The following is a 26,907-nucleotide window of genomic DNA, read 5'->3' on the forward strand; positions in this document are numbered from 1 at the left end:
TTGAACCCAGAGCTTGGAGCCTGTGCTGTTGTGGCCAGCAGGGCAGGGAGGAGAAGGGAAGGGAAGGGAAGGGAAAGGAGGAGGGAGGCAGCCCGGGGACATCTCTCCAGCCTGGTGGGCGTGCACCAGTCAGGTAGCAGATGGTGCAGCCGAGGGTCCCGGCCCCTGCGCCCCCTGGGGACTGGCCTGGCTGAGCGTGGGCCCCTTTCTGGGCTGACCTCCTGCTGAGGAGATGGTGGAAAGTGGGGGCCCTGGAGCAGGGCCTGGTGCCTGGGACTGCCCTGCAAGAGGGCAGACAGCGGCCGCGATGGCTGTGGTGACTGGTCACCCCCTGTGCTCCAGGCCCTTGACTTTGGGGGGATTGTGGAGCCTTCCCTTATCCCCTAGAGTTTCCGTGCTCATGCTTGGTGTCTAGGGGGGAAATGGGGCTTCCAGGGCCCAAGTGACCTGCTGGGGTCACACCGCCAGTGGGCAGGAAACCCCGTCCACACTGCTGGACGGTGAAGGCCGCCCTCCCTGGGGTTCTTCTGGGTCAGACCGGGAGGACACGGTATGGTGGGAGAGTGTGATCTCGGGGGGCACACCCCAGCTCTGCCCTTCTGAGGTGGGCCGCCTCGGGCGAGTGGCCCAGGGTCCCCACGGGGACCCCGCCAACCCGGGCACAGAGTTGGTTGAGAATACTTCCAAGGTCTGGCTCTCTGGGTGTAGGCGAGCAGGACAGGGCCTCGCAGGACAACAAGGCCCCTGCTACGGGGACGGAGGGGCCCGGGCTTCTGGGAACCTGTGGTCAGGCCTCACCCTGGCTGCGGCGTCTGACTGTCGCTCGTCAGCAGGGGAGGGGCGCTGGAGACTGGTGTCTTATGGAGGAGGAAGCAGATGCCCAGAGACGATGATGGGCTGGGTCTGGGCCACACAGCGAGGCAACCACCAAGCCAGGGGCCGTGGAGAAGGGGGTGTCGGGAGACCTGGGCTCTGGTAAGGTGGGAGTCCCTGTGGTTGGGGTGGGGAGGATGTGGGTGACACTTGGGCTGGGACTGCCGTGGTGGGAAGGCCCGTGGCCCCCGGAGTGGCTCCTGGTTATTGAGCACCTGCCGTGCGCCAGGGCCGTGCTCAGCCACGCCGCTTCCGTCCTGAACTGTGTTCCAGATGAGAACGTCCTAGCCCAGGGGGGTGACGTCGTTCCCTGTGGCCTATGGCCAGGAGGGGGTAGGACTGGACTTGGGCCCTGGTCTCAATGCCTCCTGCTAGCAGGGCTCCCTGCATCTGTCTGCCGCCCTCCCTGGGGTTGTGGCAGGGGTGTCTGTCCCGTTTGCACAGAGTGCAGGGGTTGGTTTGGAGGGGAACATAGGAATCTACTGTGTTATAGCTGGAGGAAGGCGAGTGGTTCCTCTTACGGGAAGCCTTCCCTGATGTCTGCTCTCAGATAAGAGTACCTTTTCTTTGTGGGCTCCTGGAAGGGTCTCCGTGTGAGTCTGGACTACGCATCCCAGGGCAGGGCCCGGCCTTGTTTATCTGCCTATTCCTAGCACGGGTGTCAGTGGGGGGCAGGTGTCTCATTGGCGGGCACTCCGTGATATGTGAAGGGAGCAGAAGCCTTTCTGAGGACAGGGGCGCTGAGACCAGTGGGGTTGAGTCAGATGCCTGCGGCCCCACCTGGCCATGAGTCATGTGGCCAGGAGTGGAGCCCAGGTCTGCTGGCTGTGGGCCGCTGGCCGCTCTCCACCTGTGTTCACCATCTGTGGGGACGGATGAGGAAAGGCCAGCTTTGTGGCCCCTCGTCTCCTCCACTTGTGTCCTGGTCCCTTTTCTTCATGTGTGATGGCCTCTCTTTGCAGAAGAGGAAATAAAAACTCAGAGGGGTTGTTTAACTGCTGGGGGTTGCGCAGCTTGTCGGTGCTTTGGGATCTCTTTAAAACTTGCTGCTTGCTTGGCTGGTTCTCGGTGAATCCTGCATTCTGCCCTGGCTCGTTCCTACCTCTCTCACCACCACCCTGCCCACGTATTTATAAGACCTCATGGGGGACCTCTGCACGCCAGGCCCCAGGGATGCCTGATGGACCAGTTGGGGCTCCTACCCTCAGGAGCCCCCAGACCTTAGCAGCCTCAGACAAGCCAGCAGGGGGGCCCTCTCCGGGGTATGTGGTAGAGGGGGTCCCTGCTCTGGCTAAGAGGATCATAAGGGCGTCCTGGAGGAGGTGTTGTTTAAATTGGGTTGGAGAGAGCCAGGAGACACGTAGAGGGAATTTCGGCCCAGGGAACACCCTGTCCAAGCCTAGAGGCCAGAGAGCCGGCGCGTTCCTGGAAGTGACCTGGTTCCCAAGGCTGGGGGAGGAGAGTGGGCAGGCCCAGACAGCACGAGCAAGAGGAGGGCGGGGGGCGGGGGTGGGGTGGTGGCCGCTGTGGCCGTGGTCGGCCCAGGTACCACAGGATCCTTCCTGCTTCCAGAATTGGAGTGGCTCCTGGGTGCTCCGCTGGTGCGGTCTGGGTCTGGGAGGTGGGGTGGGGCGGGGGGTTCTCCTCGTGGGCCTTGGCCCTTTCTGGAGCTCTGGGGCATGCTGGGGGGAGCTGGCCCTGGGCAGCTGGCAGAGGCCCCCCCGCGGGCCCCGGCCCAGAGTAAACCCCGGTTCACGTCTGGGTCAGCCCAGGGACCATTCGGATGGGCTGGCGTTCGAGTTTGCCGAGTGGCCTCTCCTCCTGACGGCCGAGGACGACGGGCGGGCAGAGGCGAGTGGGCGGGGGTCCGGGCAGGGAGCTCCCGAGGCTTCTTCCAACTCACCTGGGGGCAGGGTTGGAGGGGCTCCTGGGTGGGTGGAGTTTTGGGGAAAATCAAATCTGTGTTGGTGTGGAGGGGCTTTAGGTGGGGGGTTTGTGCCAGGGGCCGGCAGACAGGGGGATGCTGAGATTCTATACAGCACTTCCCCCCCCCTCCCAAAACCCCAAACCAAACACCCTGCGACTCTGTTACCAAAGCCAAAGCGAAAAGCAGCCATCGCGTTCCCCCCCCCCCCCCACCGCCAAGGTTAGTGCCGCGGGCGTCTTGCCTGGGGTTGGCCTCTTTCTCGACCGCAGATAGCTCGTGGCATATCCCGGCGTTTACATTTGAAACAAAAACGGAGTCTAGATTTTTGGTTTCTGTCAAAGTTAGGATGTTCCATAGAAGCGGCCTGCCCTCTTTTGGGGGAGGAAGGAGACCTGGCCTTTTGGTAGGACTCATGGACAGTGGAGGACAGGACCGGGGTGCTCCTGGAGAGGACCCGGGACCCTGGGGGTCCCGTGCTGGTCGCTGCCCTCCCGCTTCCCCGAGGGCCTCGCCCGGGGTTGGGGTTTCCAGGGGCTACCGGACCCCCAGCAGGGTGTGCCTGTGGGGCGTGTGCGTGTGCTCAGGCCTATCTAGGCCTCACTGCCCTGCCTCAGTGGTCTCCGCCCACCTGTGAGGGCACAGGCTCCCGCCAGCACCCCTGACGTCAGCACCCCTGCTGCCCGCTCTGCTGTGTCTCCTAACACGGCCGTCTCCTGCCCCCCCCTCCCCCCACCGCACCTTTGCCCGGCAGCCTTGATCTCAAGTGTGGCCCATACTGACCAGCTGCGTGGCCTTGGGTAGGTTGAACTTTGTGTGACGGAGCCTCGCTCTCTGTGTCTGTAAAAAGATGGCGATGCCCGTAGAGCATTTGAAAGACCCGAATGAGGCGCACGTTCTAAAGCGTCCAGTGCGGGGTCCTGCGCATCAGGGATAATCAGGGGACTCTGGCACCCCTCCGGCTGGCATTTACAGGAGCCGTTGGGGCACCTGGCAGGGGCATTTTTGCCATCTGAGGGTACAGGGGCTTTCGGGAAGGACCTGGCCAGCATCCTGCACCTGAGACCAACGAGCCGTCTGGGCTCTGAGGGGTGGTAGGGTTCACGTTGTCTGTGGGGTTCAAGAGAGGCCGGAAGCCGCGGTGAGGGCCAAGGGCCCTGGAGTTTCTGGGCCTGTGGAGGGCTGGAGTGGATGCGGGCCGCACTCTCACCGTGGCTGGCCGGGCGGGTGGGCCGGCCTGAGTTCACCTCCAGGCCGAGCGTGGTCTGTGCGTCCTGGGCCCACACCCTCCCTTCCTCCCCGGCACACTCTCGGCTGCTGTTCCTGACTGGGGCCGGCGGGTCCTGCTGGGGGCCCTGAGATCCCCGGCCTGGAGGTGAGCGTAGTGAGGGGCCGGCACTGGAGAGCGGGGGCCCTGGCCAGTCTTGGTTAGCGTCTGGGACCTGGTGGGGGCGGAATCCTAGGCTTGTTGCTTCTGAGCTGTGGGACCAGGGGGCCCCTCCCTCTGTTCCCGGGATATCAGGCCACCGATGGGCTGGGCCGGTACCCCCCGGTCACCCTGTGCCGTCCCCTAGCGCAGGGGTGGTGGCCTGAGTTCCTGATCACCTGACCAAGGAGCTCGCTCCGGGGCAGGGTCCCCGTTGTGCGGCCCCCGTGGGCAGCCGGCCCCTTGCTTCGAGGCCGAATGCGCTCACCATGAACACTGTACATCCATCCCGCTTGTGTGCGGCTCTGGGGACCTCTCGGTCTGGCGACCCCACACGGCCCCCACCAACCCCATCACCTCTGTCCTGGCAGCTGTCGCTCTGTGTCTCTGTCTCTTCTTGGACCTCATGTCAAGGGCCTCTTGAGGTGCCCGTCCTTACTGAAGCCCTTGCCTGTGCGGTGTGGTGTGTGAGTGTCCTTGGTGCTGGAGGCAGGACTGTGCCTGGTGAGGCCCGCCCTGTGCCGGCCTGGTGGCCCCGGGGTCTGGGCACCGCCGCCTTCTCCGCCATGGCCGCGGGCTCCATGCTGGGTGTCTGTAGTGGGGGGGGTGTTGCGGGGGAGCCTGCCCCCAGTGTCGTCACCGTGGGTCGAAGCAGAGTCTCGCGTGGCCTGGTCCACACGTGCCGTCTCCCCCTGGTTGGATCTTGCCCTGTTCTTCCGGAGATCTAGAGTTTTTGTTCATGGCTTCTGCTCTCTCCTTTCTGCTCCCGTGTGTGTGTGTGTGTGTGTGTGTGTGTGTGTGTGTGTGTGTTCATTGGTCGCAGCCTCACTGGGGAGGCGATGGGGCACTGAGCAAGGCCCCAGGGGGCCTGGGGAAATGCAGGGGTGGCAGGGCCGGTGTGGGGCTGCCGATGGCATGGCCTGGCCGACTGCCTTTGGGGATTAGGGGCGCCCTCAGCAGGAAGCTGCGATCCGGGCAGGGCCAGGGCAGGGAGAGAGTACGGGCGAGGGCTTGAGCTCCCGGGGGTGCCCGGCCACCGCGAGTGTGATGGTTATGCACAGGGCCCTGCACCGGGACCCTGGCCCCACACCTTCCTCCGCTTTAATGCCACCCCCCCACCCCCACCCTCCTGTCTCAAGGTGGAGCGGAAGTGATAGTCTGCCCTGGGGGGACCGTGGCCTGGAGAGAACTGAGGATACTTGCTGGTTTGTTTGCTTGTTTGAAGCCAGACTCTGGGGCGCGTTCCCTGTCCGCTGGGAGGGCGGTAGATGCCAGCCAGACCGTGGCAGTGCCCCGGGTCAGGTGGAGGTGGCGGTCCCCCCCACCTCCCCATCCAGCGCCAGCTCAGGGCCGAGGTTCACCAGCCGGGGTGGGGGTGGGGCCTGACCCCCAGGTGGTGCACTGCCCTGCGGCTCCCCTCAGAGTCAGGGTTTGCTGAGGGAGGCTTGTTCTCTGCGCGCCGAGGGCTCCGGATCCCAGAGGTGCCCCGGCCTGACCGTGCGTCCGTCTGTCTCCAGCCGCCACTGGAGGTCCTGCACGCAGGCGGCCGTCCTGGCCCCTGGCCACGTGCTGCCTGTGTGAGTCCCTCAAGCTGAGCGGAGGGTGGGAGCAGGGCTGCCCTTGGCTGTGACTTTGTTTTGTTTCCTCGAGTCAGATTGTCCTATTCCATCCTGTGCCCGGAAGAGAGGCCCGCTTCTGTCCTTGGGCGGGGCTGTGAGCCCCTCTCCTTCCCTCCCCGGGGGGTGCGGGTGGGGCAGGGCCTGCTGCCAGGGCTCAGCACCCGGTCAGTGGCTCTCCTGCTGGTGCAGCTCCTGGGGCCTGGGGCCAGGCTCCTGGCCCCCTCCTGTCTCACCGGCCCAGGGGGGCCGTAGGTGTGCAGTAGGCCTGGATGCCTGGCTGATCCCTGTCCTGTTTGTCCTTGGCCGTATTCTTTCCCGTACCTTCTCCTTTTTTTCTCCTTCAGTCTCTGGCCCCGTTCACCCGCACTAAGTGAGGCCCCTTAGATCTTCCTCCAAGGTCTCTGCCCACTTCCCGTGGGCTCCCCAAGGGTGAAGTCGGGGCCATCTCAGGACACCTTTGTGACCCATTCACGGGAGACCCGGGTGGCCGGCACTCTGTGCTCCTGGAGGCATCCCGGGACGGGGACTCCCTTGTTCTCTGGCCATCTGTAGGGATGGCCTCGGGGGGCCTGCGGTCAGGAGGGGCCGCAGTGGCCCCCCACCCTTGGGGTGGTGAGTCAGGGTAATGGGCATTGCTGTCGGTGGCCCTTGTGTGTCAGAGGCCAGCTCTGGCCCTTTGAGCCAAGATGTGGCTGCCCGCTTGGGGGTGTTCCCATGCGCCCCTGACTGCTGGCCGGGCTTTGCTCTCCTGTCTCTTGCCCCTTCTAAGCATCCCTCGTTCCCAGGAGGTGACGGGACACCCCTGATGGACAGCTGAGACCTTGGCCTGGCCTGAGCGGAAGCTCCATGTGGGGGTGGGGCCTGTAGATCTGCCTGGCCCCCCAGGGTGAAGCCCGGCCTCCTGTGGGGGGAGGCAGTGGCCCCTGTGCCTGGGCTTGGAGGGTCTGGGACCCTCCCTGCTTGGTCGGCATGCTGGCCTCTGGGTCGGGCGAGTCAGGGAGGCAGTGGCCCCATCTGAGTCCTAGGCCCTTTCGTGGAGGCCCTTGGGCCTTCGGGCTTTCGGGATCGGGCCTCCAGCCCTGTAGGGGCTGCGTTTCCTGAGCCACTTGCCCGAACACAACCTTCCCGCATCCCTCCTGGGAGCCCCTCCGTGACACGGTGCTTGGCCGGCCCCACAGCGTTGGGGACACCCAGTTCCCAGGCCCTCCTGCCATCTGCCAGCATCGAGTCTGGACAGGTGTGTGTGCAGAGGGCGGCCGCCTGCGTTGGGGGCCAGGCGGCGTTCCAGCCCCGTGAGTCACGCTGATCCTAGGAGCGGGGGTGGCAGGGGCCAGGCTGTGGGGTAACGTGCTGAGACGTGCCGCTGACCTGGCACGGGGGAGTAGGGGGAGCGGGTGTGTGGGGGCCTGCTCGCGGCCTCCCTCTCAGAGACCCCGCCTCCCACCAGGCTGTGCGGTGGGAGGTGGGGGGCTCTCTCGTGGGCCGGGGAGGCTGGGTGGTTGGTTGTGAGAAGTTGGTGCCTCCCGGGTCGGTGCCGCCCAAGGAGCAGAGGCTGCTTCGTGCCCACCTTGCGATTGGGCAGCAAACCCATGGGGCAGGGAGGAGGGAAGGCAGGGAGGCAGGAAACATGGAGTCTGGCCCCTGGGTCGGGTAGGTCCGCGTCCTTGGTTGTGCAGGGGGCAGGCGTGGCAGTGCGGTGGGCCTGAAGGGCGGGCCTCCTGGGCCTGTGCCCCACGGCTACCAGGACTGTGCTGCCCCACTCCTGTTCCTGGGCCGGGCAGGGATAGAACTGGCCAGGCAGCCTCACCTTCTGCCAATCCCTTGCACCTGGTTCTGGGGGCCAGAGGCCAGAAGAGGCCCTCGGCAGGGCTCAGGGCCACCAGTCCTGGGATCGGGGGCCTTGGAGCGGCAGGTCCCAAGGTAGACGGTAGCCAACAGCTTCTGCTGAAGGCCCGCTTTGCTGCAGAGACAGCAGAGCCCCAGAAGGGTGGGCCGGAAGGCTCGTGCTCCCCCACTGTGGGGAGAGGTACAGACTGGTAAGGGTCTGAGCCTGGCAGAACCTCTTGCCAGCTCTGTGACCTGGGCACAGCTTTTCAGGAAAGAGCCCCAGACCTTCGGAGGGCCATCCGGGTACCTCTGTGAAGGGCAGACGTAGGGGAGGGGGGGCAGCTGGAGCAGATCTGAGGCTCAGAGGTTTTCAAGAGGTAGATGGCTGGGAGTGGTGACCTGAGGGCCGGTCTTGGGCTAGGGGCAGGGGTGGGAGATGACCAGCCTGGGCTGTTGGGCTCAGACCTAAGCCAGCGACCACAGGGTAGGAGTTGGTGCTCTGAGAGGGTTTGGGGCTGAGGCTCTGTCCCAGCCATTTACTCTGTCTGGCAGGGGCAGGGAGGCTTCCTGGAGGAGGAAGACCCACAGTGAATAATTGTGCCTGCTCTGAGGGCCAGGGCTGGGGCTAGGAGGGGCCGATGGGCATACTGACTGGAGAGGGCTGGGGGGCTAGACCCCTGTGGCCCCTCTGAGAGAGGGAGGTGGGCTGGCCCTGGTGTGGGTGATGGACGGGAGACCCCTGGGTGAATTTGAGGTTTCCAAGCTGATGGTCAGCGGTCTTCCACAGCCCTGGTCAGGGCTTTGACGGGTGGCTCCCTGCCTTGAGGGGGTCCTCCGTGGGGGCTGTTTGGGCACAGCTGTCCCGGACCCTCCCCGGGCATGTCTTCACCGCCCCCCCCGCCAGCCCCGGGGGAATGGGGGAGGCTAGCTGGCCTCTGCGGCAGCCCCCGCCCCTGGCAGCACGGGAGCGAGTGGCTGTGGTGGGGTTGGCACCTCCTGCCCAGCCCTCGCCCTTCTCGCCGCTCCCTCACGGCCGCCGCGTGTGGAGAGGAAGGAAGCTGAGGTCCGGTTTGCTGTTCACGGGGCACCCGGGCCGGGAGGGGGAGGCCGGGGCGGGCGGCGGGGGCTGCAGGGGCCCGGGGCCTGGTGCTGAGGCGGATCTGGCCCACTGGTGGGAGGAGGAGGCTGGGCCGCGGGCCTGAGTGGGCAGAAGGCCTCTGGGCTGCCATCTTGGACGTGGCCTCACTGGCCGGGCAGACCGGAGGCAGGGGACTGGCCAAGAAGGGGCCCTGCGCCCGGGAAGAACAGTAGGTCTGTGGCCTTGAGGGGTGCTGGGGGGATGGGAGGAGGCTTTCAGGTCCCGCCAACCCCCTCTGGTTACAGACAGGGAAGCTGAGGCCGGCAGGGGGTGTCCCCATGGTTCCGGGGTGGGGTGGGGTGGGGTGGGGGAGCTCTGATCTGGGGTGTCTCCTGGTTTCTGTGCTGCAAATGCTTCCGCGGCCGACCTCAAGCTATGGACGATGTCTCACGTCGCGAAACGCCTACCGGGAGGAGATGCGCACTCACTGGGCGGCACCCCCACCCCCACCCCTGCCGCTTTTCTGTCCGCCCCCCAGCCTCCCGGTTCTGCTTAGCACCTACCACAGTCCTGGCACTTGCTGACTGGTTGAGTGCCTTTGGATGGGCCCACTCAAGGCGGGGTCTGGTCGGGGAGAGCCCGGGGGCTGTGCTGGTAGGACTCTGGGGCCACGTGACCCACATGGATGTTGCTCGTGTGCGTGTGTTGGGAGGGGGTGGGTGGCGGCTGGCCTCCCCGGGTGTCCGCACACAGGCGGGCCACGGTGGGGACTGGTGACCAGGGGGCTGGTCTCACAGGGACTGCCCTGCCCTGGGAGCGTAGGCCTGCTGGTCAGGCCACAGGCAGCTGAGGACGATCTGGGGGACGCAGTGGACCACCAGCCACAGCTGGGCTGCCATGTTGCCTCTCCTGGGCTGGGCTTGTGGTGCTGGTTCCAGGCAGGACCTCGCCGCACCTGTCCATCGGGTGATCTGATGCAGGTGTGGTCCCGGGCCCTGAACCAGGCGGACAGGCGCTGGGAGGTGTGACCGGGAGCGAATGAGGGATCGCGGCCAACCTGGAGGACGGACAGCAGCAGCCTGGGTCTCGTGTGTGGCCAGAGTCTTGCTAAAGTCAGGCTGCTGCAGAGGTGGCTTGTGTCACTGTCATGAAAACAACACGTGCGTCGCAAACCAAACGCAAACTGAATAGAAGCGCAGGAAGTGACGTGCCGTTTCCCGCCATGGATGTGGGAGTCCCAGGCCCCTCCAGTCTGCAGCGCGACTTCTGGGGCCTTCCCCTGGATCCTGGAACCCCAGATTGGGCAGATATTCGTGGAGGGCTGGAGCGTGACGTGGGTCCCTGGTGACGTGACAGGATTGGCTTGGAGGATGTGACGGGCCGTGGGGACGTGAGCGCCAGGGGGAGCCTGCCTTGGGGGTAGGCCAGGCGTCGGGAGTCCGGTGGGCGCCCCGTGGGCAGGGGCCTGCCCCAGTCCCACGGCCAGCTGGCTTTCCGGCGGAGGGGGGTGCAAGCTGGTGGACAGGTGTGGGGTGTGCTGGCGTGGTCTGGGGGCCGCCCGGGCCCCTGCCATCTGGGCAGGGCAGCCCCACGTGGATAGACCTGGTTGGGCCTCAGGCTCCTCGCCTGGCGGGGGGCCTGTGGGGCCGAAGTCTGCGTGCTGTGGTCCCCCTGCCCCCCACTCCCAACGCCGGCCCCGAGCCCTGGGCTGATGGGCCCCGGGACGCATTCTGTGGCCTGAAAGAGCGGCCGGGGGCGGTGAAGCCTTCCCGAAGACCCTCTCCCCTCAGAGGCTGAGTCCCTGTGGCCCCTGGAGGCGGGGTCCACCCAGACCGGCTCAGGCCCCGCTTCCCTGGCCGTGGGGCTCCTCGTTGCTCCCCCACGCCTCCCTCCGCCCCCTGCCCTAGCTGGGACTCAGTCCTGCAAAAGAAAGACTCCCAGGGCTCAGTGCACAGTGTCTCCTGCTGGGGTGCAGGGGGACGGCATCGCAGGTCGGCCAGGACAGGCACGGTCCGTCAGGACAAAGGAGCCCCCCCGGGCGGCTGGCACCACGTGGGCAAGCGCGCCCCATCCTCACGGCGTGCAGCCGGGGAAGGGGGCTTGGCCGGGTCAGCCGGCAGGGGAGCCGGTGGGGCTCTGGTCCGCCTGCGTCGGGGCCTTGCCCCGTCCCCCGGCCCCGGGCCCTGCCGGGCAGTTTGCCCATCTGCCTCACCATCTGCAGGCTCAGATTGAGGAAACGAGGCTGGGGTCCGTGTCCTCTTCCAAGAAGTGCCGGTTTCGGCCGATGGGAGCTGCCTGTGGTCACAGGTGTCTGGGTGAGAGTGGTGGGCCGGGCGGGCCCTGGGAAAGGGGAACTCGCCCGCTGGGCCAGCGTGAGCGCCACTGGCTCCTGAGGCTCGCAGCTGCTTTGCAGAGACGCCGGTCCTCCCAGGCCTCCTTCCCCACCCAAGCTCCCGCTGCCCGTGTGCCGCCACACTGCATCGCCGGAGGCCGTGGGACCCCGAGCCAGCGGGCCGGGGGCTGATGGGGCCGCCCCCGTGGTGGGACCTGTCTCCCACGCTCGCCATGAGGCTGCACCTCCTGGCCTCTCTTTCGGGAGGGGGCCTGGCCTGGCGGGCAGGGGACCACAGGTGGCCAGCAGGTGAGGGCCGGGCCGGGCGGGCGGGCGGGCCTGGGGGCAACCCGGCCTGGGAGGGTGCCAGTGTCTTGCCTGTGGGGTGTGGGGCTCAGCTCGTGGAAAGTCTGCCCGGGGGCCCAGGTGAGAGCATCTTGCTCCCTCCCGATTCTGACCAGCATCCCCGGCTGCCTCTCTCAGCTCCTCGTCCTTTAGATGTGCGAACAGAGGAGACTTGTCTGAGGTCCCGTGGGCACGGCCGTGACTGGGGTCCTTTGGTCTGTAGACCCGATGGCCTCGGGCTCAAACTCCTGGTTTCTGGCCTGCCCCGAATATGTGCGCGCTGGACTCCAGGGAGGGCGGCCAGCTCTGGGGAGGGCGCCTCGGGGTCTGGCTCACTCCCCTTTTGCACATGAGACGGGGACCGTGGCACTGGTCTAACTGGGGGCGGGGGTGGGGTGGGGCGTGTGGATTCCCGGTGGCCTGAGTGTGGGGTACGTGGGGAGGAGGCCTGTGGGGGTGGCTGGTAGCCCTTCTCTGCTGAGGAGTGAGAGGCGGGAGCCCCAGCCGCTCCCAGTCGAGCCCCTCGTGGTGACGGGGGTTGCACCTCTGGCCTTCCCGGCTCGCGCCGTGTGTCTCTTCCGCTCGCTGTGAGGACACCTGCGTCTTGATCCCTCACCTGTGCCAGGATCTGTATAGGCTGCTGACTTACCTTCCTAGACGTCCCTGGGAGGATGCCGTCTTCTGTGCCCAGGCTCAGGGGAAACTGAGGCTCGGGCGTGCGGTGACTTGTCCAGGGCCACACAGACCTGGGCGGCTGGGGGTGGAGCTCAGACCACCTTGCTTCTGCAGCCCTTTTCTTAAGTTTATTTACTTAGAGAGTGGGGGGGGGAGGGGCAGAGAGAGGGAGGGTGAGAGAGAATCCCAAGCCGGCTCCACGCTGTCAGCACAGAGCCCGACGGGGGGCTCGAACTCACGAACTGTGAGATCGTGACCTGAGCCCAAGTTGCGAGTCGGACGCTCAGCTGACTGAGCCACCCAAGCGCCCTTCTCCCAGCCCTCTTGTTAAAGTCCTTTTGCAGTTTGTGGGCGTTTAGCCCATGATGTCTCAGGCTCCTGCTTGCGTCTCTGTGTCCAGAGCCGCGGCCCGGCCCGTGGCGTGCCGTGTGGACAGTGCTGGGCGCCGGGCAGGACGGTCTCTGGGAACCACTGGGCTTTGGGCCTGGCACCCAAGTTAGAACATGGCCGCTGGGCACCTTGCTGTCCTGGCCGGGGGCTGCCTGCCCTAAACGTGCCCTTTGCAAGCCTTTCCTGCACCCTGTCGGGAGCTAAGGGACGGGCACACGGGGCTCGCTCGCCTGGGGCCGGCCCTGGGCGTCTGCGGGCTCAGCTCTGCCCTCTCTGCCAGGCTGTCATGGGCGAGCCACCGTGCAGGGCCACTCGGGGTCTGGGTCTGCAGCGATGAGGCTTCTCGAAGGCCCTGGCCTCCTACAGCAAAGAAACCCTCTGCAGGTGGTTTGGAACCTGGGGGTCTGTCTTTCCGGCTTTGGGGGTGCCAGTGGGCTGTTTGGGTTGGCACCCCACCCCCCCGGCAGCTCACCCTCGAGCACGAGAACTGTGCGTGTGTCTCGCTTCCCTCCACACTTGACCCTGGACAGGCCCTCCAGGTATTGGCTTTGACGTCCATACACGTAAGGTGGGTGCAGGTAGTGTTTTCCAGGTCGGCTGAAGCTCTTGGCGTGACAGGTGTTTAAAGTTGTGTAAAACCGCCCGCGTACGTAAAACACCCCGAGCTGCTAGGCCCTCTCCTGTGCTGGGCGCCGGGCAGGACGGTCTCTGGGAACCACTGGGCTTTGGGCCTGGCACCCAAGTTAGAACATGGCCGCTGGGCAACGTGGGACAGGCGAGCCTGTCCCACTTGGCTGGGTGGCTCTCAGCTGGCGGGTGTGAGATGTGTGAACGGGGCGTTGTGGGTGCAGCCCACGTGTGCGTGGCAAGGGGTCATCGTGGGCATTTGGTGACCGGGCCGGGCTTTCCAAGTGTCCCGCGGGGCCTGCTGACCGTCTCCCCTGCGGACGGCTCGGGGACAGCGCTCTGGCCACGTGCAGGTGGGCACGGGGTCTGCCTGGAGCGGGCGCCTGGCTGCTGGGCATTGTCCCCCACCTCCCACCTCTCGCGGCCACGTTTAGCGCTTTCCGATCGTTTATTCTCTGGGAAGCGGCGTGTTCGCCTTGTGTGTGGCATTGCGTCCGCAGGCTCTGAGCAAGGACTTCCTCCGCGAGTCGAGTGCATGGGTTTTGGGCTCTGGAGTCCGTCAGTGGGGGCTGTGGCGGGCGCTTGAGGCTTTTTTTGCTGGTCTCTGGGGTGTTTCTGCACCTGGATCTGGGGTCTTCCGACGTCTGGGTGGGAGATCTCTGACGGAGCCAGCTTGTTCTTTGACGTCCTCGCAGTCCAGGTGACACAGCCAGGCGCCCGCGGGGCTAGGTGGTAGGGATTCCCCAGGCATCCGGCGAGCTGTGTGTTTGCTGGAAGGATCCAGACCCTTTTCCCACTTGGCAGGGGCTGCTGCTGCATGGACTGTGTGTGGGTTTCGGGAAGTGGGTGGGTTCCACGTCTGAGAAGGCGTGTTTCTGGGCCCTCGCCGCTTCTCTCTCGTGCTGACAGGGTGTCCGCTGTCCCTGGCTGGGGTGAGAGCTGGGTGCAGCTATCTGCCGGCTGGCTTCCCCCCAGCCCTCTGCGCCTGGCCTCACTGAGCTCCAGCGCCCCGGGGCGGGGCTCGGGTCACCTGGGCCCCTCAGCCCTGCCGCGGGGAGCACACTTGGTCACCTGACTCGTCTTGTGGCGGCTGGCCGGCCCCCAGCCCTGTTACCCTCCCCCCTCCCCGAGGCATTCAAAAATGCGTGTTGTTGGTAGTTCGTAGAAGCTGTTTTCAGATATTCCCAAGGACAGTAACAAACGGTGGAAACATACTTTCCCCAGATTCCCTCCCCCACATCGATGCTGGCCTTGGCCACCCCCTGGGGGTTGCTCGTGACACCCAGAGAAGTGGACATTGGTGAGCCCGAGGGGGCCAGGAAGGGGCACGGGGGCAGCGAGTGTGTGGGTGGAGGCCCCGGCCCCGCGGGGCGAGCAGGCAGGAGCACTGGGCAGCCACGGGGCTTCCCCGGGGCTCCAGGATGGGCCGGGGGCTTTGGGATTTGGGGGCTGTATAATGGGGAGCCATGGTAGGTTCTAGCAGTGACGGTGGACCATGACCATCCTGCCAGGTGATCAGCGGCGGGGGTGGCCATGGGGACACCGTGCCGAGGTGGCCGCGGCCGGGTCTCTGTACCAGGGGGACTGGTGGGCGTTTGCCGGGGGCAGTGCTGTGCAGATGGAGGTCGTGACCATCCAGAGCCCAGGAGGAAGCCCTCCTGGGCCGTCTGTCAGTCTCTTTATCCCCGCTTCTGCCTGGGGACCCTGTGGGCTGGATGCTCCTGTGGGTGCTCCCTGTAGCCCTGTCCTGGGTGCTTGGGAACAGATACCGCCTGTCCCTCTCCATGGCCTCACCCCCCCCCCCTTCCCCAGGTACGGCAGGAGTCGGTGTCCTGGGGGCGTGGTTGGATTGTGAGGACAGGGCAGAGGTTCTGGGGTCAGCCGGGCCTGGCCCTGTGCTCGCACGGCCACCTCGGGGCCTCTGTCTCCCCCCTCCCTGCTCTTGCTGGGGGCCCAGAGGAGAAAGTAGTGGGCGGAGCCTGGCACACAGCGGGTCCCCGGCAGATCTCAGCTTGGGAGCCCAGCCCAGCCCAGCCCGTGGGCCTCGCAGGCCCCGAGGGGCTCACAGGTCAGCCTGTGCTGGTCCCAGAGCAGCTCCTGCATGGAAGCTTCTTGCCCAGAGCAGAGAAGAGCTGGCAGGGTTTTCAGCAGGGGTGGGGCGGGGGTGGTGTGCCAGGGTGACCTTTGAAGAGGCTGCCCTGGCCTTGTAGGGCCCGGTGGGTGGGGAGCGGGGGTTGGGCTGCTGTGCTGTCCAGGTGAGCACCCACAGAGGCCCTCGCCTGCGGAGGGAGGTGCCCCTGCTCTAGCTGAGATGGGGAAGCCCCTGCTCCAGCGGGCAGACGACAGGTTCTCGGTCTGTGTCACTGGTGAGGCCCTGTCTCCGGTCTGCAGGGCCCCGCCAGGCGGGTCCCCGCACGCGACTGACACCGGCCGGGAGCCCCTGGCTGAGTCGGTGTGGCGTGGGTGAGCCTCTGCCGAGGGGAGCGTGGCCAGGGCTCACAGCACGTGGCAGTGGGGGTCATGGGAAGCCCTCCGGGAACTCCTTGGGAGCTGAGCAGACGCCCTCTTCCCCGGGGACCCCTGGCCTGGCCCTGCCCCACCCACCGTGCGGCCCCGGGCTCTGAGCATTCGTGCCCACGGCCGTGAAACGGTGGTGCTCCTGGGCAGAGGGGGGACGTGGGAGTGTCTCCAGGTGCGACCAGCCCACCCCAGGCCCAGAGGAGTTTCACCCGGAGCATCTCCTCTCCCTGGCCCTTCCGGAAAGCTCTGACCTGCCCGGCCACCTGCCTGGGGGCCCCCACACTCCACCACAGGCGGGTGGGGTGTGGGCAGGCTCAGCCCTGGTGTCTGCAGATGTGTTCCAGGGCCTGACGGGGATGCACGTGAGAGTGAGAACAAACAGCTGTCGGGGGCAGGACGCACAGGCGTGTTCCCCGACAGAGCAGGGCCTCTGCGCCAGCCAGGGCAACGTGGCTCAAAATGAAACAAGAATCATTTCTTTTCCTGTTGAGAAGAAACTGGTTCAACCAGCCCGCAGACTCGGGGCCCTCTCTCCCCCGCAAGCTCTCCTGCCGCAGGCGGGGTTTCACCAGGAATCCCCCCTTCCCACCCACCTTCCTCCACAGTCTGGGCAGCACCCCACAGGTGCTGGGGACAGTGGAGGGGACAGCCTGGAGGGGAGGCCGTGGCGCTCAGGAGCCCTCGCCTGGCCTCGGAGAGGTGAGCGCGCTTCCCGCTCCCTGCGCTCTGTCCCCACAGTGGGCGTCGCTGCTGGGCCCCAGGTTCTGTGCCTGTGGCTCAGTGCCCGGCCGCCCCGCTGGCCGTGGGGGGTCTTCGTGAGGGCGAAGGGTCCTGGCCAGCGGCTCTGGCTCTGGCTCGGGAGGAACCTCTCCCACCGAGCCCTCCCCCTGCCCGCTGGACGAGAGCTCCCGTGATCAGACGGGGTGTGTGGGGTCGGTGTGCTGTCGAGTCCTGCTTAGACTCGCCCTCTGCGATACGGGGGTGTCTTCGGGGAGACTTCACAGCCCTCTGCGGGGCCGCGGGGCAGGCTCGCATGCGTGGGGATCTCTGATTTGCAGCGGCCGGGGTGCCGGCTGCAGGCTCATCAGGGCAGGCTGCCGGTTCCTCCGCATTCCTCTCGTCCCCCCTGTTTCTGTCCCTGCGCCTCCTCCCCCGGCATTCCAGCAGGTCTGGGGGCGTCCACGGCTGCTGCTTCTTGGCCCGTCTGGCAGGCTGTCCAGCAGGCAGCATGTGTTAGACTGCCAAGCGGGGCCGTGGCCTGGATGTCTGGCCGCAGCATGGGGAGGTCTGCCTGCTGCGCCCGGGGACGCGGGCCCGGCCAGCCTGCTGGGGGTCTCTGGCCACAGGGCTGGAAACCAGCTCTGTGTACTGTCTGGGGCTCCTTGGCATCTTTCTGGGAGCATTGCACTGATGATTGGGGCCCTTTCCTGGCTCCCCCTGCAGTGCTGGCCGGGGTGGCTGGGCTGGTGGGTAGCCCCATCGGCGAGGCCACCCGCAGCCTTGTTGCCCCCTCGACCGTCTCTGGGGTGGAGGGATGTGGGCACCTCTTGGTGAGATCAGATGCCTTGGAGCCCCTCAAGATTTGGGGGCCCTAGGTGGTGGCTGTGTGGCTTGCACTCGGGGGCCAGGCATCTTTGAGGTTTCTGCCTGTTGGATGGATGGATGGATGGAGGAACGGCACTGGGGACAGGAGGCTGCCCGAGCCCTCGGGATGGGACTTCCGTCCCACAGCCACTGACCTGACGCCGCCGGTCCTGACCACTGCCCCTCCGAGTCCCTAGGCCTCCGCAGACCACGTGTCTGCTGGTGCTCAGCGCCCCCCTGCCCATCGCCCGTGGTCACGTGGCTTCTGGAAACACTGGCCCTGCCCTGAGTCCTAGGAGGCTCTGGAGTCTCGGGGAAGAGGGAAGGGAAGGTGGGGAGTTGGCGTTTCCTGAGCCGCGTTTGGGGCTGTCTGTGCGACAGGTCCTGGTACCTGCTACCTTGAAGCTGTGAGCGGCCCGTGGGGCCTTCTCCGTCGCACCTGGGCACACAAGGGTGGCCGGGCGAGGACGGGGCTGGGCCAGACAGGCAGGGCTCCGGCGGGGGCGCGGCCCCGCCGTGCTCCTGGCGTCGTGTGTCCCTAAGCTGCGAAGACTTCGGGCTGTGTGCCGCTCCAGAACTCCCCGCCCTCTCTGCTCCGTGGTGGTCTGAGCGGTGCCTCCCTAGGTTGGGTGTGCAGCTCGTCCTCAGGTACCCCAGATAGTGCTCGCCGCGGGCCTCCATCAGAGCACTGCCAGCCTGGGGGGGGTGATGACACCCCCTGCTGCCAGAATGAGGGGAAGGGGTGCAGGTGCATTTGGTTGGCTGGGCCTGGTGTGGCCCCGGCGGGCAGCCTCTGGCAAAGACCCCGGCGGGAGTGCCCGGGGCACTGGTGCTGTCCTCAGCTCTTTCTCCAGCACCTCCCGGGCCCCGGCACTGGCTGGCTGCTCGCGGGGAGCCCCTCCTGGCCGCCCCCTGCCTCCCGGCCGTGCTGCTCCCTTCCTCCACGGTGGCTGGACTCCAGCCACACCTGCTGCCCCCCGGGCCCAGCTGCGATACCCCTTCCGTACGAGGTGGCTGGGCGAGGGCGGCCACGCCACTCTTCTTCCCCTGCCCCTCACCAGCCCTGGCCTGCTCAGTATGGCCAGCAGAACCCCAAAACCCCATCCCTTTCGCCGCTTGCGGCAAAACCCACTTAGCATCAGTCTCTCTGGGCTTTAGGCTTTCATGTGTGCCGTGGGGCAGGACAGGGGTTTGCTTAGGGGGTGAGGTTGATGGTGATGATGGTGATGGTGGTGATGTTGACGGTGATGGTGTAGACGTATCCGTCGTCGAGTGCTCAGTGGATATCAGCACAGACGTTGTGTTACCCTGGGCTTTGTTACAGAGAGCGGTTTCCCCTGTTAGACCCTGTGGGCCTTCCTGGGGTCTTTCTCCATGAGGCGCGTCGCAGGGAGTGTTCATCTACCCTGGGAGTTTGAAGTTGGTCAGGGCTGAGGGCTTTAGGTTGGTGTCTCCTCATTGGGACCCAGAAGTCCCAGCGCCTGTGTTACTGTTTCTTGTTCTCACACCCTGGGATGCCAGGGAGTTCCTCGGGAGAGCAGCCTGGCTGGGGCCCTACAGTCCTACTCTCGGCCTTTGTATCTGTTTCCCCTGGGGGTCCAGACGTGTGAGCAGCCATGCTCTGTGCCATACACCCTCCTGTGAGGGGCTTTGATTCGCAGCCCCTCGCTTTTCCGTGCGTCCCACACTCCTACTCCCAGCCCCTGATCACATCCCGGGGGCCAGGATATGAGTTCAAGGAAGGAGAGCCCAGCTGCGTGGCTGCTTCTGGGGTGGGGAGAGGAGCCGAGCCCCTGGTTTGCCTGATGTGGGTGGGGGTCAGGGGCCTTAAAGACAGGTTTGGCGTCTCTGAGTTCTTGAGGCCTTGTGCTCAGCTGGGCCCCAGGGCCCTGACCTGGCCCAGCCCACCCGGCGTCACTCTGAGGGGAGGACACCTGAGGCTCTCCGGGGAGCCCCTGACTCTTTCCAAGTCTCGGGCAGAGCCTCTGCCTATTAGGTCCGTGGTGGCTGCTCATTCTGGGGCCAACACAAGGCCGTGGGGCCGGCAGGGTCATGATGTCCGTCCCTTGGCTTTCGGTGTCCACCCTGCCTGCCCCCTTTCCACCCCTCCCCTCCTGGCCCCCCCGGCATCCCTGTCTGTTGCAGAGGGCGGGGTGGGGTCGTGCCAGGAAATAGGACTTTGGAGAGGCCAGCTGGTGGTCTCCATGGGACCCATGGGGGTGAAGTCCCTGTTGGGTGCCCAGGGACCAAAACCCTTAGAGCCGTTTCCTGCGGGCACATGGGGGCAGGGTGAAGGAATGCACGTCTTGGCTTGCTGTCCCCGTCCTCTCCCTCCCTCTCTTTTCTGGGGTCTGGGTGGATCTGGACCACCCCGGACCCTGTGTAGAGCTGGGCAGGTCCACGTTCTGGCCCCCTTGGGTCCGTGTGCTCGCTGAGCCCGGCAGAGAGAGACCCCCGAAGCTGCCTGCCTGGCACATTCACCACCCTGCTCGAGGCCCCCGGGCTTGGGGCAGGACAGAGACCCTCATGCTCGAGGCCCCCGGGCTTGGGGCAGGACAGAGGCAGGCTGGGGTTTCTCCTCACCTCTGTAAAGGCCCAGCTCACCTGTGTCCTCCTTAGCAGGGGCTGAGACTTGGGGCTGGGACCACTGGTTTGGGAGAGGGCAGAGTGACCCCAGAGGAGCTGAAATTTCAGCCTGAGCCATCTGAGCCGTAAGCTGACACTGGGCCAGGAGGTCGTGGGTGGGCCAGGCTCCCCGGGAGCCGGAGGTGACAGGCCCCTGGGTCCCAGCCCACCCTCTGCAGGGTGGGAAGCAGGCACGGACGGGGCACAGGGGCCACCACGGTAGCTGCTGCCTTGGGTGCACTCTGTTGGCAGAAGGGGAAACAGGCCAGGGGCCCTGAGTCCCGGCAGCGGTCGGCTCTCCCTGCGGCTGGGGCCTCCGCATGTCAGGGGCCATCTGCCCAGCCGGCCCCAGCTCCTGAAGGCCCCTCGCCCCGTGGGGCCAGCGGGAGCTTCCCCTCTCCCCCTCCTTGTGTTCCAGCCACTCGCAGCTTCCCCCAAACCCAGACGCGCCGCGGTCCTCACCGCGTCCCCACCAGGCCGCCACTTCTCCCTCCCCTGGCGGCCTCGGGGAAGCAGTCCTTCCGGAAGGTGGGGGCTGTAGGTGGGTGTCTTGGGACGCTCCTGAGGGCCTGCCAGCTCCTCGATGTGGGGTTTCGGTTCCGGGGGGGGGGGTCCCCGGGCAGGGGCGCAGCGTTGCAGGGGTGGGGGGAGCTTGTGCTCAGAAGTGTTCCTGTTCTTACAACGTTCTTCCCCTACGTTTGTGCCCCTCTTCCTCCTGGGCACCTTCGCTCCCGCCCCCACGCCGGCCTTCTTGCCCCTCCCCGAAGTGGGACCCCTCCCCAGGCTCCCTCACTTGGACCTCCTGTCCCTCCCTCCCCACTCTGTGCTTCCTGTGTGGCCCGCCCGGTGTCCTCCTCCTTCCCACTGGACACGCGGCCCCAGCCCGTGGCCTGCTTGGACCCTGCCCCGATCGGTCCTGCCAAGAAGGGCCTTGGAGGAGCCCCAGCTCCCCTTTCTAAGAGTCAGGGGTTCCCTGGCTGTCTGGGGGAGGTGGAGCCCCCGGGGCGCGCCCCCACCCCACCGCGGTGAGGCTGGCATTTCCTGCCTCCTCCCCGCCTCCCTCCTGCCATGCAGCCACCGGAAAGGAGGCGGTGGGGCTTCCCCGGCTTCCTGCCGTGGGGTCCCAAGGGCGGGGGGGGGGGGCGGGGGGTCCTGGCGGGACCCCATGCGGCTGTGGAATTTTGGAGAGTGGAGATGTCTCTTCCCTCTCCCCAAGGGACCTCGGGCCACCTGTTCCTGAGTTGTGGCAGTGGTTTCTGCTTGTAAGCAGCCACGACCGAGAGCCCACCGCCCCAAGAAGCGGCCCCTGCCGTTGTCGGTCCCCAGGAGACCGTTCTCGGCTTCAAACTTTATTAAGCATAGCTCTTAACCCCCAGGCTCTGGGGCTCAGGGAGGTTCTGGGCGCCTGCTCTGGGGCTGAGAGCCCAGGGCTTCCCACCTCTGCCCGTGACTCTGAGGCTGCCCTCCAGGTATTTGTGTGTGAGATGCAGTTTTGTGGCCTCAAGTATGTTTTGTGCTAAAGGAGAGATCCGTCCACCACCTCTTCCGTGCAGCCTTCCTGGACTGAATCTGGCAGCCCGTCCAGGTCTCTTTGCCTGTGTGGGGGCTGCTGGGCCTCCCGTCCGTTTGGACAGAGGCCTGTCTCGTGGAGGTCCCTATGAGCTCCGAGTCCCACTGATGCCTCATCGTCCCAAAGAGGGCATGGCAGCGGGGAGCAGTGGAAGGGGTGTGAGGTGCGGGGGTGCTGAGGGTGTGAGGCTCGGCGTTTGGGCGCCGCCCCTCCCCACACGCCCCCCTGCGCCCCCCTGGCCAGGGAGGGCCGGGTGTCAGCTGGCTCCCCCGTGTCTGAGCTTGATGTCCTGCAGCCCCGCCCCCCCCCCCCAGCCCCACTGAGCGAGGATCAGATAAGTGTGTGGCGATCAGCCAGTGACAAGGCCCCAGCAAGTCCAAAGTATGACTTTTAAAGAATAAGGCCTTATCGCCGCCTCTGCTTATCAGCGGGTAGGGGCGGATGGCAGCGGTGGGGCCTGCACCCACGTGGAAGGGGGTGGGCAGGGCCTCTGCGAGCCGAGGATGTTTGGGCATTTTTTTTGCCTTTTCTTTCTAATGTTCCCCTTCCTGGCCAGAGTGTCTCTCTCCAGAAGACTCCAGAAAACACACCCAGCCCATTGTCACCCAGGCTCCGGGAAAGTGTCTTCTGTGGATGTTCTGTGTAAACAGGAAGCACCCAGAGTGGGGGCCTGGGAGCAGCAGGGGTCCCGAGGAGGCGGGCTGGGGTGGGGGTGGGGTCCTGGGACCCAGCAGCCCCAGGGCTCACGGCAGGGTGGGCGATTGCTGGACACTGAGCACGCAGCCTCGGGCCGGGCGGGCAGGGTGCCTGCTGCAGAGGCTCGAGGGGGGGTGCTCCTTCCCCCATGGGCTCCCCTCCTCCTGGTTCGCAGACTCGGGCTGGGTGCAGGCAATGCCTTGGGGGGCTGGGGAGCTTTGGGGTGCAGGCCGGCGGCTGGCAGTCAAACAGGCCTCCTCCCTCCCGGCCTCCCTCCCTGCCGCCCTCCCCCTTTCCGGCCAAGCTTTCTCCTGCCTCTCCCTCCCTTTCCTGGGGGGGAGCAGCAAACAAACAACCAACCAGCAGCTCGGGGGGCACCGGCCCCTGCAGCTGTGAGCCTTGGTGGCAGCAGAGGCCCCTCCCAGTGGCTGTGGCTACGGCTGCACCGGGCCCCTGGTGGAGAACAGCCGCAGAGAAACCCTGCGGGCCCTGCTCTGGTCAGGGCCCAAGGGCCCCCAGGAGTACCTGGCAGGGGGGGTGGAATCTAGGAGTGGCTTCTCTTGCTCGGCCCTGGAATCATGGTCTCCTTCCCACTTGTGGGAAGGAAGGTGGGCGGCTCCCCCAGGGATGCCGTCCTGAGGCGGGGAGCCCCAGACGCCCCTGGCTGAGTCGCCTCTCTCTCTGTGCTGCCCTGGGAGGCGTCCGCCAAGCCTGTTTGGCAGGGTCCATCTTGCTCCCCTTTTCCTGCCACCCAGAAGTCGGACAGGTGCTTCTCCAGACCGTGTGGAGGGGACAGCCCCGGTCCAGGCCGTGGCCACCTCCTGCGGAGCAGGCGTGCGGAGGGGGAAGCCGAGCCTCGGGCAGGGGTGAAGCCGACTGCAGGCCGGAGAGGCGGGCCACAGTGGGTCCCTGCTCGCCTGGTGCAGGGGCAGCTGCGGGTTTCTGGGCTCCTGTCTTTGGGCGGGCCCGCTGCCTTCTCTGTGCCTCAATATCCTCGGCTGTCACAAGTGGGTAGGCAGGGACGTGGGAGCTCCGTGAGGTTCAAGATCTGCAGCCGGGCCTGCGTCTGCTGTGCTCGACCGCCTGGCCTCTCCCTGCCTGTCCTCTCTCGTCAGCCCTGCCCCCCCACCGCAGGCTTCCCGCGGGAGTTCCCGGGGTGCGGACCTGGGGCCCTTAAGGACTAGTAGGGCCGATCTGCAGTACCCATCCTTGCCAGCAGGTGCTGCTACCATCCGGCTCTGGAATTCTTCAGTTTGGGTTTTCAAGTTCAGCAAAGCAGTTGATCCCCACTTTTGTGAACGGCTGGGATTTCGGACGGAGCGGACGAAGCTGCCCACTAGTGGAGTTGGACGGCGAGCAGCCGCAGGCGGGCTCGTCCACCCCCGACTCTACTGTGGGACTCTGGTTCCACGGAGCGGGAAGTGCCCAGCGGGCAGGGGGCTGCGCGATGGGGGCAGGTATAGGCTCGCAGAGGAGGGCGTCTGGCAGAGTGGCAGAGCCTGCTGCGTTCCTGCCGGAGCCGCCCACCGTGCCCTTCGGGCTGATCCCCCCCTCCCCCCAGCGTCTCCAGGGACAAGTTCATAAATCCCTGCATGAGGGTCTCGGCTGGAGTCACGAGTGCCAGGCTCCGACTCTGCCGGTTGGCAGCTTTGTCCTGAAGTGTGACGGTGCATGCCCCCCCCCCCCGAGACCGTTTGCACAGGGAACATTCAGGACACAGCCACTGCAAGGTTGGCGGAGGCGGGTTTTCCACGGGGCCGTCGAGGGGTGCAGCCCCCTGACCCGGGGTGCATGTGGACAGAGGCCACGCCATCGTGTCTGTGGTCCCGCTCAACCTGGCGGAAGCGCCTGTGGTCACTGCGGGCTGGAGCGAGAAGGGCCGAGGGAACATTTTGCCAACGGGAAGGCTGAGGCCCAGAGGGGGCCCCCGCTTGCCCGGGGTGGGGGGGGGAGGTGGAGTCCACTGGCCTCTGCCGCCCTCGGGCCGCCCTCGGCTGGTTCCTGATGGAATGCTGGAGTGTTCGGCCCTGTGGGCAGCGCGTTCGCCACCTGAGAGCCTCCCTCCGGGGAGGTTTCTTCCTGCTGAGCCCCCAGGCTGGGGTGCGGAGGCCTAATTAGCGCTTGCGGGGCTTTGAAATCCCTGAGATGAAAGTCTGTGTGTGGGAGGCCCCGGCCCCTCCCCACAGCCTCCGTGGGCTGCTCGGCTCTGAGCACCGGCCCTCTCTGGAGCGCGCTGATTTGGGGCACACAGGAAGTGCGCATCTATCTGGGGTTCGTGGGTCAGAGGGCCACGGCTGCTGGGGCGCCTCCTGGTACCAGAGCCGCCGGGCCCTGGGCACTGTAAGAACACAGGCCCGGATGTGCCGTCTGCAAGACGGGGTGATAATAGCGCCTGCCGCAGGCCTCCCACCTCCTCCCTTGCGTTAATCTACACTGAGGACACGGGCTGGTTTCTGCCACGGCGTGGGCACCCTGAGGCGTTGGTCTCGTCCTCTGTGCCGTTGTTCCCACACCTTTACCTCAGCCCCTTGAGCATATGGGCAAGGGGACTGGCAGCTCGTGGTGACCAGGCATCCCAGGCGGACAGGCAGCCTTCCCGTCTCCCTGCCTGTCTGGTGTCTGCCCCCCGCCCCGGCCCAGCCTGAGCCCCAGCACCGGGGCCACCTCAGAGGGGGAGCTTCCGGCACCCTGGCCCGGCCGGACCTCGTGTTGGGGGGAATTTGCGGCCCGAGCCGTTACGATCGCCATGGGGGCGCTGGGGCCCGGCCTCGCCGCGGTCTCTGCGCCCTGCGGGGAGCAGGCCGGGCCGTGTGGGTTCCTGACCGCCCGCCTCTGGGTTCTTGTCTTGCAGATTTCTCCACCCAGGTGAACTCCTCTTCCCTCAACTCCCCCACGGGGCGTGGCTCCATGGCCGCCCCCTCGCTGCACCCCTCTCTGGGGCCCGGCATCGGCTCCTCGCTCGGCTCCCCCGGCCAGCTGCACTCGCCCATCAGCACCCTGAGCCCGCCCATCAACGGCATGGGCCCACCGTTCTCGGTCATCAGCTCCCCCATGGGCCCCCACTCCATGTCAGTGCCCACCACGCCCACCCTGGGCTTCGGCACCAGCAGCCCCCAGGTAAGTGCAGAGGCGGGCCCTGTCCTGCGGACCCTCGGGGGGTCCTCTCCCCCCCTTTATGTCTGGGAAGCCGAGCCTCAGAGTGAGCGGTGGCTTCGGCCTGAGTTTGAGCCCGGGTCTGGCTGACTCCCCGGCCCTCGACTCTCCGAGGTCATCAGCTGGCCTCCCCGCTGCTGATCGTTTACGCCAATGTGCCCCCCCCCCCCCCCCCGCAGGGGGCTCCCTTGCTCCCCTGACTCGGAGCTCTGTAGGGCAGGGCGCCGCCTTCCTCAGCATTCACAGCCACCCACCCCCCTGAGCCCCTGTCCCTTCTCGGCCCTTCCCTCCTGGCCGCCGCGCATGCCCACAGCAGGTGGTTCCGGCGCCCCGGGCCCAGAGCCCCGGGTGGCGTGTCCAGTCTCTGTGCCGATGTGCCCTCCTCAGGCCGGGCCCCAGGCCCCACGGTGGCCTCAGCTCATCTGTCAGGGCTCGGTGGGATTTTCCACGGGCATGGGTTTGGAACAGTCTGGCTTTCAGGGTTGTCTCTGAATCAGGAAGGAAGTGGTGCCTGGCAGGGCCTGGCTCGGTCTGGTTCTTGCCGTGGGGACCGTGGGGGCCCAGTCCACCCTCCCCTGGGCACCTGTCGTCCAAACCCCTGCAGAGCTGTCTGGAGCTCTTCTGGAGATCCCTGGGTGGTGACGGGTCCCCGGGGCCCAGCGGGGTATCCTTTCTCCCAGCTCTGTGCGGTTCCTGCTGGGTTTCTTGCTGGGTGGCCAGAGGGCCTGCCTGAATCCCAGCGGGACCTCCCTCTCTCTGGGGCTCGAGCCGTCCTTCCTGAAATAGGTCCGAGTCCAAGGCTGGGTTTGGCCATTCTTGCCCCGAGATGACAGCCCCGTGGTGGAGAGCCTTGGGGCACATCTCCACGGAGCCTCAGGACAGCCTCCTGGGGAGAGACTTGGACGCAGGCTTCCCTGCCCAGAGCCACACATGCCCTCGTGACAGCCACATCCCATGGGCTCCCAAGCCCCTGCCTGCGGGGCAGTCCCCTTTGCTGCTGGCCCCAGGGTACCACCGAGCTGGAGCCAGCCCACTGCCCCTCTCGCTGGGCCTCCAGAGCTGGCCTTGGGGGGAGAATCTTGCTGGCTTTTCCAGAGTGACCTTGTCAACCTTTTGTGGCTGGGGGACGGGAGCAAAAGAGCTGGGGTCTCAGGCGTCAGTGCAGAGCTCCCGTGTTCCTCTCGCGTCACCTGGTCCCCGGAGCAGGCAGGAGGCCTGAGGTGCTGGCCTGAGGGAGGCTCGGCTGCTTTGCTGGGCCTGGCCAGGTTATTTTTAGCACAGCCGCCCCACCCCCATTCTTGCTGGCTGCACAGCGAGCCGGGGGGCAGATGAAGACTGAGCTTGCACCTGCCCCCCTGGGGACCGCGACAGAGGCAGGCACCTGCTGGCCCTCAGCCCCATGAGGCTCCTTGCTGGTCGTAGGCCCACCACCTGCCCTGGACACCCTGAGGGCTCGTGTTCAGCAGGAGCCTGGGCGTAGCAGTGGTGTTCCCCGGACCTTGGGGTCACCTGCCACTTGCCACTGTTTGCCCGTCTGGGAGCGGGGGCGGGGTAGTACTGGGGAGCGAGGGTTTGGGGGGCCACATCTGTCCTGTTCTCTCTTATTCTCGGCACCCAGCCAGGTTCCCGGCGCTTGGCGGTGC

At 66.4% G+C, this 26,907-nt stretch overlaps 1 protein-coding gene across 6 annotated transcripts in view; it reads left to right on the forward strand.

Moving 5' to 3' along the window:
- RXRA (retinoid X receptor alpha) overlaps window positions 1–26,907 on the forward strand; it is a 95,427-nt gene that overhangs the window by 42,811 nt on the left and 25,709 nt on the right. For 4 of the 6 annotated variants that reach the window (XM_043566528.1, XM_043566527.1, XM_043566531.1 and 1 more), the window contains exon 2: window positions 24,963–25,228. In XM_043566528.1, the coding sequence (XP_043422463.1) occupies window positions 24,963–25,228 (266 nt within the window). Of the gene's footprint in view, window positions 1–16,313; window positions 16,336–24,962; window positions 25,229–26,907 lie in introns of those variants that run through there. The other 2 variants (XR_006295069.1, XM_043566526.1) reach the window with 1 other exon arrangement.

Source organism: Prionailurus bengalensis, chromosome D4 (assembly GCF_016509475.1).
Source record: "Prionailurus bengalensis isolate Pbe53 chromosome D4, Fcat_Pben_1.1_paternal_pri, whole genome shotgun sequence".
Classification (NCBI taxonomy): Eukaryota; Metazoa; Chordata; class Mammalia; order Carnivora; family Felidae; genus Prionailurus; species Prionailurus bengalensis.